The sequence below is a fragment of the Etheostoma cragini genome, unplaced genomic scaffold, assembly GCF_013103735.1.
Source record: "Etheostoma cragini isolate CJK2018 unplaced genomic scaffold, CSU_Ecrag_1.0 ScbMSFa_1793, whole genome shotgun sequence".
Lineage (NCBI taxonomy): Eukaryota > Metazoa > Chordata > Actinopteri > Perciformes > Percidae > Etheostoma > Etheostoma cragini.
This window is the reverse complement of record NW_023265884.1, coordinates 16,949-30,346: the sequence shown is the minus strand read 5'-3', so window position 1 is coordinate 30,346 and position 13,398 is coordinate 16,949. Positions and strand designations below refer to the sequence as shown.

At 40.6% G+C, this 13,398-nt stretch overlaps 1 protein-coding gene across 2 annotated transcripts in view; it reads left to right on the top strand.

Moving 5' to 3' along the window:
* Positions 1-3,293, top strand: part of LOC117940146 (deoxynucleoside triphosphate triphosphohydrolase SAMHD1-like) — an 11,817-nt gene extending 8,524 nt beyond the window's left edge. For both annotated transcript variants that reach the window (XM_034865520.1, XM_034865519.1), the window contains exons 11-14: positions 434-529; positions 679-783; positions 867-1,004; positions 3,107-3,293. In XM_034865520.1, the coding sequence (XP_034721411.1) occupies positions 434-529; positions 679-783; positions 867-1,004; positions 3,107-3,154 (387 nt within the window). In that variant the 3' untranslated portion in view covers positions 3,155-3,293. The remainder of the gene's footprint in view (positions 1-433; positions 530-678; positions 784-866; positions 1,005-3,106) is intronic.
* The last annotated feature ends 10,105 nt before the right edge of the window (positions 3,294-13,398 follow it).

Here is a 13,398-nt window from a genome sequence, read left to right as displayed (position 1 = left end):
CCTGGTTACCACCCGCCTGCCTGCCTGCTGTCCTCATCTCTGCATTTGGGTCCAATCCTCACTCCTCCCCAACAATAAGTGATAAGTACTTTTTTCCTTCTGTTTTCTCTTTTAATTTACATCGTTTCTATGTACCTTGATTTCATGTAGGCTACTACAAAAGATCAAGATTTCTAGAAATTGAATTTAGAGGATGTGATAGTAGTGTGAACAAAATCATATATCATTCAGTTATGTAGATTTCAAGCTGGAGAATACTTTTTTATTGTAAAAACAACCACACTAGTCAACATTTTCTAATGTTTTAAGATTTATACACGCTGAAGAAAGTTTTTGGAAAAGCTCCATTTTGGGATGAGAAAACCGCTGTTTTAGATGATGTTTTTATATTGAACTGCTTACCACTTCTCTCCCTTTCTCCTCCCTCCCCAAGGAGAGCCATCTTCAATGGGAAGAGGAATTGGCTGCAGCCGTCCCTGAGGGGGGCGATGGGGGTGTCACACTGACACGTGAGGACTTTGTAGTCTTAGTGAGCTTTAATTCTAATTCCTTTTACTCCATTTTTAAAGCTTGGGTTATGTGAATTATCATTTAATGTGTAAGATCTCGCTTTCCACCATTGGCATAATTTTCTTGGGAATACAAAAACAGGCTTCTTGTTCCCCCTCTCTCCTTCAGGTTGCTACTTTTGACTATGGAAAGAAAGAAGAGGACCCCATCAATAATGTGTTTTTCTACAGCAAGAGAAACCCTGACAAAGGATTCAAAATCACCAGAGACCAGGTCACAAAATATAGCAATCACTCTGTAAGGCAGCCTCTGTTATCACATTATTCTCACCTCCAGGCTGCTGTCTTTCTTGTCAGGTGTCCAGGATTCTCCCAGAGTGCTTTTCTGAGAAGCTAATCAGGGTTTACAGTAGGAAGACTGATGAGCAGAGTGTGGAGGCTGCCAGGAGGCACTTCTCCAAGTGGTGTGCAAGGAGGGGCTTCCCAGAGCCTCAGGTAGTATTTACATCTAGGCTGTTTTATATGTAGGACAAGTTGTCATGGTTTCAGTTCCTGTTATTTTTCTGTGTTTCTTCCCTGGTCTTGTTTTCCCCTTGAGTGTCTGTATGTTCTGTTTCCTGTTTTATGTTGAAGTCTGGTTTCTGTCCTGTCTTTGGTTTTACTTCCTGTGTCTTCCGCCTCCTGTGATTACCTGGGGCGTTTCTCAATACCAAGTAAGCAAAGAATGGACTTGTGTTCTTGGGGAGACCGTACTTGCTAGCTGTACCTGAAAGAATTAAATTTACAAGTTTAGAAGCACAGAAAACGCTGTTGACAGTTTTGAGCCGAAGCGTTCTTCCTGTTATTGCGCAACACCCCCAGCATAGAGGGCGCTTGCCACTTAATAGTTAACGTGTGTATTCATAATAAAGCATGGATGGTCACCTTTCACACCGCCTTTGTTGTTTTGTAACGTTTTCATTTAAAGTGATCACGGGCCAATAACTGTATAAATAACGACACAACGGCGAGAAAAAATCCTTGTATCATATTTTGGGATTCAATTTTAATTGAAAGCAGAAAAGAAACGTTAATATAGGTATTACAATTATAGATGGAATGGGTAAAGTTAGCCACTGCAGGGGTAAACTTTACAAAGAAGCAGAAGAGGAGCCTGCGAGTGAGGAGAGCCAGGATGAAGAGGATAGAGGAGGAGGATAGAGGAGGAGGGGATATACGTATATATATATAACAACAGCGGTAAAAATTGTTTTAAATATCTTACAATTGTGGACCTGACTTTCCTCTTCCATTGTTGTTGCTGCAGTGGCCTGTCTAAATGTGGGGCCAGAGGGGTCTGTCTAAATGTGGGGCCAGAGGGGTCTGTCTAAATGTGGGGCAGAGGGGTCTGTCTAAATGTGGGGCAGAGTGGTCTGTGAGCTGACTGACTGACCGAAAGAGTCATCCCCGGCTGGCGTAGAAAGCTCGCCCGCCGGGCTTTGCGGAGCTTTCCAACTCCGAAGGCTTTTTTAATTCACCATCAATTTTCGTTGAACTGCTTATATTCAAAATCTACACAGCTGATTTCTTGCCTTAAAACATCCTATAAACGAATTTATTGATTTAATAATAGACGTAAATTGTAAAATCTGTGTACCGGAAACCATTAGCGCTTTACACCAGAATTGAATGCTGGGATACCGGCCCGGCCAAGTTCACACAAGTTACCATCCGATGTATCCTCGGTAAAATGGGCGGGTCAAGATCACATCCGGGGATTTAAACTGTTCTTGGCGAAATGCTAACTTGTGTATTGGGTCAGTACTTTGGCCCAAACATGACGTTTCACAAGAACACAAGAACACAAGTCCATAGAAGAACACAGATTGAGAAACGGCCCTGATGTCTTCCACCTGTTTCCCATCCCTCCTGTCACCTGCCTCTTGTTATCTCGTTACCCTGTGTATTTAGTGCTCCCCTCGTCTCTTGTCAGCTCGTTCTTGTATCTTTTTCCTGTGTGTCTTCCTAACAGTTTATCTATGTTTGTGTGTGTGAACTGTGTATCCTAGTGAGTTTTTCCCGGCCTTTGTTCCATTTTTTTGTCTTGTCTGTTTCCTGGGGCCTTTTGGATTTTTGTGTTTTGGGATTTGTCTGTTTTGTTTTTTGCTCCCTTTGTTTTCTTGGACTTTGGAATCAAGAAATCCTTATTTACCTGCACCCGTTTGTCTCTATCATCTCTCCAATTGGGTCTTTATTCTTCTTACCCGTAACACAAGTACTATGTAGGGCCCTCAGGCACCATCACAAAAAAAAGCGCACGCTAGCTAGCTTATGACAGCTTAGACATGAAAGGGGGAGAGAGAAACTGCTGCTTGCCAGAATCAAACATGCAACTTCTAGGACAGAGCCTCTATATGGGCTCTCCCTATTCCACCAGGCCACCGAGGCACCGTGGATTAAGGTGTTTTGGCTATAACACCTAGATGACTAAATATAGTCATCAAAACTGCAATTTATTTTCTGTCCATCAGATAAAAACATAAGTCTAGTAACAAATCTCTCACTCTAAACCACTCTTGTTAAAACTGATGCACTTCTTTGTCTTCATTTACATGCAGAATGGAGACACTGCAACACCAGAAGTCATTCCTGGGGACAATATCTAGAACACTCCACCGGATGTTTTGGAACATAGAGAATAAAAAGTGAAAAAGAAATCAAAAACTCCCTTCAACTTATTGTCTAATTATGATTGGTTCTATAAGATGAGTATGAGCACAGTGTAGTACTAGACACTGTTTCTCCCAAAAACAAATTATTTCAGACTACCAGGATACATTACTGCATGTTTGGGACATAAGAGCCCCGTTCAACACTGAACACATATCTTTGTTTTAGTTTGATCATTAAACACACTCTAAATGTCTTGTTATGAAACTGAAGCATGTTGTAGGGGACTGGTGTATTCAGCTTTTAAGGATATTTAGGCTTCTGTGTTTATTCTTTGTGTATTCCTTATAATCAGGACACGCTATAAAACACTACCCACTATAACACAACACCCATGGAGTGGAGTTAAAGTGAATTATTAAATTTTGGATTAGGGATTTTAAATATTAAGGTGTTTGGGGGTTTATGCTAATGGGTGTGCATTGATGTGATAATCTGATGATATAATATATATTGGAAGCTTTGACTCGGGAATCAATTTGTATTGCATCTATCAAATGAAATGAGAATTATGATTACTATTACCATTACCATTAAGTTCAAAAAGTAGTTCATGGGCCACATCCCCCTAATTTGATCTCAAGTTATTGGGGGGGGGCTATTAAACAACTCCAGGTAGATCAGCATCAGTATCTGCCACAGAGTTTCTTTTCAGCTTGATGTTGGCAAACGCAAGTAGGAAAAATAATAATGTTACGGACCCGTGAGAGAGAGGTAATGTTCTGAGAAAAAACTCAGAATTTCTAAGATTACATTTGTTCATTTACAGGAAAAGAACTTGGATATTCTCTAATATTAAAGTGGTAAATTTGGAATTAATTACTTCTCTGCAATTTTCACACTTTGCAAAATCATCCGGTGTCCCAGATTGGACCCTTTGGCGGGCTGCTTCTGGCCCATGGGCCGTATGTTTGACACCCCTGCTCCAGCCTACATCACTGTTTACCATGTAGCTCCAACTGCTTTCTTCAATGTAACCATCTGAGTGTGATTAAGATAACATTTTTATTATTGTTGTTTTTCTCATAGAGTGAAAATGTATTAGATTATTAATATATATTTGGGAATTTATATAGTAAAGGAAAACCTATCAAAGAGATTAGAGACTTTCAACTGCATCCCCAATGAGACAGCTTGATGACAGATTGTTCCAGCTCTTTTTAAAATAAAACTCTGTCCAACAAATCATAACACTCGTTTTCTTTCAGCTGGGATGATGATGCATCTTTTATTCATGGATTGTGTTGACAAAGAAAAATGTGGGAACATTTTCTGTATTAGTAAAGAAAGGCCTAAAAATGTTTAAAGGAAAAGCAATCACTCCTGAATGGAAAGAGAAATAAAGGGAAATGTCTCAATGCTATTAAGTTGTATCAATTCCAGCACTTAATCAAGTATTCTGCAATGATTCAAACTCAAGTAAGTTGCTTATTATATTCTTCAGTAAGTCTTTTTTATTTTGCCAAACGGACGGACGATCCAGATGAGCCCAGGTCTCGTGTCTTCTACCTCCTCCCAAAGATCCACAAGCCTCCTGTGACTTGGACGGTCCCCTTTGTTGTTGCGGTCGGCAGACCAATAGTCAGTGACTGACATCACAGAATACATAGACCACTTCATTGACTCCCTCTCTAAACTGCACCCCAGCTGTATCAAGGACACTTATAAATTTGTTAATAAAATAAAAAAAGCTCCAGGTACCCTGTCACACTCTCCTCTTTTTAATAATAAAAGGTCAGCGGCGGTCTCACAAACAGAGACCAGACGAGCGTCATCCAGCCGTCTAGCTCGACCCTCGTCCCCTTGGTTGTCACCTATTCGGAGAATCTGAAAAACCTAATTCCAGCAATTAAGAGGAACTTCTGGGGGGCGGGGGAAGAGTGTGACGTGCTGAGGGACTGCTGCATGATCTCCGCCTACAGGAGAAACAAAAACTTAAAAGACATGTTAGTTCACACAAACCTGAACAAAAACACAGACCCTAGGGAAGCGCTTCAAGGTTCGGATATCGGTTTTATTCATCTTCCCCACATTTTTAACCCCCACAGTAGGGCTGGATTCAACCCTTTGGAGGTCCTTCAACAAACCACCATCGATGTGGTCTATGCGATCAGGTGCAGGGCCTGCCATGAGTTTTATATGGGGGAAATTTGCACATTTTAAACTCCACGGCCCTCAAAGTGTTTAGATCATCGGCCTGGAGAGCAACAGAACCTGGACCACGGGTCAGCGTCGGGCAGCGGAGAGGAAGTGGATCCATCTTTTAAAAACCATAGTCCCTATGGGTCTGAATGAAATACTAACATGGGTCCACTTCTCTTTGTAATTGAGTTTTTAGTTTCCAGAAACTCTTCCCTCCCACTGCTATGGTCTCCTCTCTCCTCAGGTTTTATCGGGAACTGCTCTGCAGCGCATCAGAACCCGTCTTTTAACCTCTGGTGTTTATATGTTATATTTTAATGGGAATGTTAATATTTATGATCATATTTTACACTAAGAATTACTTGCCTCTGGATTTTAACGCAATACACATACCATTGTTTTTTGTGCATGTTACTAACAGTGTGGTTTTATTCTATGATGTATTTAAAATGTTATTTATTTATTACCTTGTGGCACTTTTTACCTTTTTAGCAGTTTTTATCCAAGCACTTACTTACAAATTTTTAATGGTATGTGTAGTTTTTATCCTTAGGGGTAAGCAATTCATACAGTATTTGAGAACTGTTTAACATTATTTTTTAATTAATTTTATAACTTTTTTTTAAATATAATTTTAACTATTTTAATTATTTATACAACTCTTTTTCTCTCTCTCTCTCTCTCTATATATATATTATTTATTTAATTATTTTTATTTATTTTTATTATTTGGTAGTGTCTCCGGGAGAGAGGTTTGGTGGTTCTTTTACCCTGCTCTGAACATTTGGCCTTCTTTTAAGCAGCTTCTATAGAACCGAGCCAGGTTTTTTTATGGAGGTTTTTAAAACACCAGCCAATCACAAGTGTTACATGTGAAAAATCAATTTCTGAGAAATCAGGAAGCTCACATAAAAGATAGTGGCAAGGTCTACCAAATGTTTAGCCTTGGTTGCCACAGGGTCCCAAACCCCCCCTCAAAATGTGGATAGCAGATTTTCCAGCCCCTGCACATGAACAACAGAGCAGAGTGGCGCAGCGGAAGCTTGCTGGGCCCATAACCCAGAGGCCGATGGATCAAAACCATCCTATACTTTGTGTCAGCATTAAGTATATTTCCAGTCTGTTGATGTTTAACAAAGCATCTGTTGCTGCAAGTGTCTGAAGTGAAATGTCTCCCCCTGCTGAAAAATAAACTTAATGGCATGTCAAGTTTATTTCATAAAAAAAATCCCTTATTTATACCATGACAGAGAGTGGCTGGAAATCAAACCTGGGCAAAATGCTTGATCCGGAGCTTGTTGCAAAAGTGTAGTTGCTTATTTGGGCTTGTTCCCAGCTCCATAACCAGTTGTCTTTTAAACGTAGGAGTTTGTCTTGCCTGTTACCTTTATCCCTCCCCTTTCCCCATACACACAGGAGACAGCGAGTTTTTTCCTAATTCTAACTGGCTCTGCCCCAGATGGCAACGAGTACCAGCCAATCAGAAGCAGAGCAGGTCAATCTGCGTTTTTCTGGTTAGGAAATGAAAATAAAATTAAATGAAAATACGCGCCGGTCTCGAGTCTCGCGACCAATGGTGACGAAATTAGATTTTATTCTAGCCTCTTCTCTCTAAGTGAAGCTCCCTATGGCGCAATTTGGATGTTAGCAAGCCATCATTACCTTCCGTCAGCGTTCATTGTTGACTTCACTCCATTCATTTTGTCGTCACTTTGACAGCAAATAACTGTCTATGGTCGTGACTGGACTGTAGTTAGGAGAGTTTTGGAGCATGCCCGGGAAAAAGTGGGCAAAGTACGGCAAAAAATACAACAAAGACTGGGAGAAAGAAAAAGGACTGAAGGAATGGATTCAACCCGCTGGGGACTACTCAAAAGCACTGTGCAGGTTTGTAAGTGCGAAATACGTTCACACCATGCAGACCTCGTACAGCATGCTAGCACAGAAAAACATTTAAAAAATGCAGCACCGTTTTCCTCAATAAGGCTTACGGACATTGGGTTCACAGTCTCCAAACAGGACGAGTCAAGACAGAGAGCTGAGCTGAAGGTAGCCACCTATGTAGCTTGTCACACATCCATTAAATCAGTCGATCACCTTGGGGAGTTAATTTGCTCAACTTGTGACAAAGACATCAAAATGCACCGGAAAAAATGCACAGCATTGATTAACCATGCCATTGCTCCGTGTATGTTTACAGAACTTAGGAGGGATATTGGAGGTGCTTAAATACTCCCTTGTTATTGATGAAAGCACAGACATATCATCTGTCAAGCAACTGTGTGTGGTAATCCGCTACTTCAGTTTGACACTGAACAAAGTTGTGTCCACCTTTTTGGGTTTGATAAACTTGGAAGGTGAAACAGCAGAGGCTATTGCCTCCACTCTGACCCGTTTTCTACAGAGTATTGGAATGGACATTAAAAAGTGCATTGGATTAGGTACAGATGGATGTAGTGTCATGGTAGGGAAGAGGAATTCAGTGTACACTCACCTTCTCCAGAAAAACCCAAATCGCCAGCTGCTCAAGTGCGTATGCCATTCCATACAGCTGTGTGTGAGCAAGGCAGTGGAGACCCTCCCACACAACCTTGAATACTTGGTCTCTCATTCTCACAACTGGTTTTCCCACAGTGCTCTTCGCCGCCCTGAGTATGCAAAGATCTACAGCCTCATCAATCCTGGTGAAATCCCTTTGATGCTTTTACAGATGTCAGGTACACGGTGGCTTTCCATCCATGATTGTTGTTTGCGCATACTTAATCAGTGGGATAACCTGAAGCTTCACTTTCAGCTCTCCAAAGACCACCAGTGATGTTATGATGCTGAAATCCTGCACCAGATGTACAGTGACCCTGTTAACAAACTGTACCTGCTGTTTTTAATGCATTTTCTACAAGAATTCAACAGGATAAACAAGCTGTTCCAGCAGGACAGGGGCAATCCATTCAAAATGTTGGAGTGTCTGCTTCTTTTACTTCGCTCCCTCATCTCCAGAGTGAGACCCGGAATGGTCCCCACATCAGATGAACAACTGCTTTCAGTCAACATAACAGACCCTTGTGTTTTGTTACCTGTGGGCGCAGTCAATTATGGGGTCACCTTCATGACGGCATTGGATGAGGCAAGAATGGAGAGCACGGCTGACAGAAATAGAAAGAGCAGGTGCCATGACTTCTTGGTCGAAGCGGCCAAACAAGTGCAACAGAGACTCCCAGGTAACATCCAGACATGGAAATCTATGGCTGTGTTCAGTCCAACTGTCATCCTGTCACAAACAAAACCACAGCTCAGCTCAGTCTCAATGCTGAAGCTCTACTCTGGTGATCTTGCAATTCTTGAAACACAGTATCAGGCTGTTGCATATCACCCATGGACAAACAAGGAAGACAGCCAGGCAGAGGCCTTTTGGGTTGAAGTGCTCAATTACAAAGACAGCAGTGCAGACCGCACTTACAAAAATCTTGCCCTCTTTTCTCTGTCATTGCTTGCAATGCCTTTGAGCAATGCTGACGTAAAACGAGTGTTCTCACAGATGAGCCTGGTCAAGTCCAAACTGAGGAACAGAATGGGACAAGAAACTCTCAGCAGCATACTCCACATAAAATACGGACTGAGAAGACAAGGCACATGCTGCAAGGACTTTGCCCAAAGCCAAGAGATGTTCCAGCGCTTCAATATTCGCATTTACTCTGTGAGTGGAGCATCAGAGAGCAGGGAGATGGATGTAGATGAAGACAGTGAAGATGGATTTTAATTAAGGTAAGCACTGTTACTGTATCTTTTTTTATTAGAGCCAGGATGTGATGCTAAGAAGAAAAGTTGTTTTGATGAATGATGATAATCCTCAAAGTACTGTCATATTTAATCCATTTAGGGTATCCTAGGTATCCATCTTCCAGTGTTATAGCTGAAGTATAATTTGACCGTATCCCTCATTAGAAAATCTTACCTTCTCTTTCTGCAGCACAAGTTCTGGCCTCTACACATGAAGGAGACAGCAGTGGAGGTATGAAGATACACCTGAGTAGTTCCCCAAAGACATCAGAACATGGCCATGTTATACAGAGAGTGAAACTCTGTACCTGTCCTGTGGCATCTTAAGCTCATATGCCACTTTGAAATTGTACTTTGATTGGCCCTCTTCGGGTCACCACACCTCCTCAACTAAAATAGAGGATAGTTACATTCTTATTTCAAGTTTTTGTTATGTTTGTTTTCATTATTTATATGGTTTTATTATATTCTTGTTTGAATGTAGGCCATCACAAATGTCTGGATGTAGAACTAAAAAATGTTGAATGTTTCAGGATATTTAAGATATTTTCACATATTTTCATTCAAATTATTAATCATTGTTTAATTTGCACCTTGGTACCTGAATTAACTTGAAAAGTAATGATGGTGTTATTCTTTATACACAGTGGCTTAAGAAAGTTTACACACCCATGCTAAAGTTGATTAAAAAGAGGAATAAAAAATGATCTTTTTGGAAATGGATCTTAATGCCTTAATTAAAACAAAAGTAGGAAAATCCAACCTTTTAAGGACACCAATTTCCTTTTGAATGAATAATGTATTGTTAATAAATAAGTGTTCTTCCTTAAAATACAGGGGGCATAAGTATACACACCCTTATGTTAAATTTCCATAGAGGCCCTATTTTTTAAAGGCCAGTTATTTCATGGATCAGGATACTATGCATAAAGAGAGATTAGCATGGTTTAATTTCAATTAGACTGATAGCTGGTGTGATTTATATTGAGAGATGATTTTATGGAAGGTTCCCCATGCAGATCTCTAGGGATGTTGAAGGGTATGTGTTGATGTGGGGGGTTATTTTAATTCCAAAGGCCAAGGGAACTTTATCAGGATGCGTAGTATCCTGATCCATGAAATAACTGGCCTTTAAAAACAAAAATGGGCCTGTATAGCAATTTAACATAGGGGAGTGTATACTTATGCCCCCTGTATTTTGCCATAGGGGGGTGTATACTTATGCCCCCTATACTTTAAGAAAGAACGTTTATTTATTCATGATAGATCATTCATTCACAGAGATAATTGGTGTCCTTAAAAGTGGGATTTCAATAATTTTTTTGAATAAAGGCATTAAGATCATGTTCCAAAAGATGTTTTTTTTATTACTCTTTTTAGTCAACTTTAGCATGGGTGTGTAAACTTTCTCAAGCCACTGTATGTATATGTATATATTTGAATGAATGAGGCTAAAGTGTTCAGTCTCAACTGTTCAAATAGTTTTGACTGGGAATGTTTTTAAACCAGTTTAGTTTATTTATGCCTTTTCTAACTTACTCATTTGTTTATCAGAGCAGGAGTCACTTTATTGCTGCACAGATTATCAATAATTTCTCATGTTTCTGGGTTGTAGTTATTTAAAAATGGAATCTTCTGCAGTCCCTGCAATAATAAATAAATAATTTGTGAATTCAGGAAGATATTTATTCGTGTGTGCAAATTTTAATTAACAGAGGTTTACTGTGTATATAATGTTCTTAGTACATCAGTCTATATTTGATATCCCATCAGTTTTCTATCGTTAAATAATGTTAAAAGGTGGTTTAACTCCCTCCTGTGGTTATTGTCCTGAAGCTCAGGGGGAGAAAAATAATTAACCGTGTGTACAGTTTCCCAATCTGTCCACATGGATTTAAATTGACAATCTGTACCCACGGTTTTACAATCGACACAGTTTATTCATTTTCTCTCTTCCCGGATCCTAGGCTGGCTCTGTAGAAAAAGTCGCTTGTTTTGGGCTTGTTTTCACAGACCTGGTTGCTTATTTGTTTCTCGAGATCTGACCACAGAAAAGAAAACTCACATCTACAAAGAAAAGTTTGATATCTATTTGTTGTGACTCCCTGATGGTCTAGTGGCTAGGATACGGCCCTCTCACTGCTGCGGCCTGGTTTCAATTCCCGGTCAGGGAATGTTCACGACTTGACAAATTCAGGTGGAATGTTTGAAAAAGTAAGTTCCTGCACTTGTTTTTGGTTGATTTAGATTTGTCAGATTCCTCCTCATTAGTTTAACGCTAGAACCCCAACACTTTTAAAGAGTACCATTTCCTTTAAATCAGACCCCCGACAGCGGATGTATCCTTTTGTCATCATTGATGGGTCATAAACACTTCATCTGACTCTATCTCAATAACAATTCTTTTCTTTTTTTAAATAGTAACTAAACCCCTAACCAACAATTTTTACCTGAAAACCAATGTATTTGAGTGTCAAGTAATGTTATTGTTGGATTTGGGTCCAAATTTTGACATTTTAGCGCAATGCAAAGGTGCATAACAGATTGCTTTCTACTTACCTGGAGCAATGAAAGCAGGGGTTGCCAACTAGTCAAGGAACAGCAAGAGACTTGGTATTTAACACACCCGATTTGAAAAGTTCTTACACAGCCATGAAAAGTATTAGTGTAATACTTTTCTAAAATTATTTTTAGTAGAGGAATGTTTGCACAAGAGTAATAATACTTTACTTCAGACACTTGCAGCAACAGATGCTTTGTTAACATCAACAGACTTTAAATAGACTTAATGCTTATACATTGGGGTCTCCCTGCCAAGGTCCAAATCCTGCCAAAAACGAAAGGCATCCTCAGCGTTGGTAGCAAACCAATGACACATCACACTACACCAAATTGCAGATGTGCCTCCAGTGGCGGTTCCACACAGAGGCCTAGAAATGTTGCTGGCCACCCCAAATTGGTTGGATATAGGTCTATATTTGGCAAAAACATCTGAATCTAGTAGAGAAGTGGTAGTGTAAAACTTCTTTAAGTAGCCCAGTCGGGATGGGATTTAAGAGGCAGGTTGATGGTTTAGATGGTGAACTCCTTACTGATTCTGCTGTTTATATCTGTATTCCCAATGCCCTGTTTTAAATATCCACCCAATCGTAAGTGTTCAACGTGAAATACTAATTTTTTAACTAAATTGTTGGTAACTGTGACGGGGCGATATGCTACCTATACCATCCAAAGACTGAGACTGCTGTCTCAGCATATACTGCCCGTATATGTTTAACGTTATCATATGTATCGTTTATTTTCACAATGTTTAAAATCTTCAGTTAACCTAGCCATTCTCCATTTCCCCACTTGAATGGGGTGGGTTTCTTTTGCGCACATTTTAACATCTAAAACTACGGTGATTTGCATACATTCATCAATCCGTCATTCTGTGTAAAACCATACCATACTTCTACCAAATGAATATAACCATCTATCAAATGTTTAACTTTACAACCAGTAAGACGTTGGAGGGTTGTTTGCCTGAAAAGCAGAGCAGAGTGGCGCAGCGTAAGAGTGCTGGGCCCATAACCCAGAGGCCAAAGGATCGAAACCCTCCTCTGCTATTTCCTAAGTTTGTATCAGCATTAAATATATTTCCAGTCTGTTGATGTTTAACAAAGTGTCTGTATCTAAAATGAATAATCTCTGCCTACTGAACGGTAAAGAGTTAAAGGGGTGACAGAATGTAACTTTGATTATACCTTTTCATATGTGGATAATGACAGTTTTGGTGGGTAAATAGGACATAGATAGAAGCACAAAATCACATTGACATGCCTTTCCTCTGCAAATCTCACATTTTGAAACTGCCGCTTAAAATCCCATCCATCCATCTTCGACCGCTTATCCGGTATCGGGTCGCGGGGGCAGCAGCTCCAGCAGGGGACCCCAAACTTCCCTTTCCCGAGCCACATCAACCAGCTCCGACTGGGGGATCCCGAGGCGTTCCCAGGCCAGGTTGGAGATAGAATCTCGCCACCTAGTCCTGGGTCTTCCCCGAGGCCTCCTCCCAGCTGGACGTGCCTGGAACACCTCCCTAGGGAGGCGCCCAGGAGGCATCCTTACCAGATGCCCGAACCACCTCAACTGGCTCCTTTCGACGCGAAGGAGCAGCGGCTCTACTCCCAGCTCCTCTCGGATGAGCTTCTCACCCTATCTCTAAGGGAGACGCCAGCCACCCTCCTGAGGAAACCCATTTCGGCCGCTTGTACCCTGG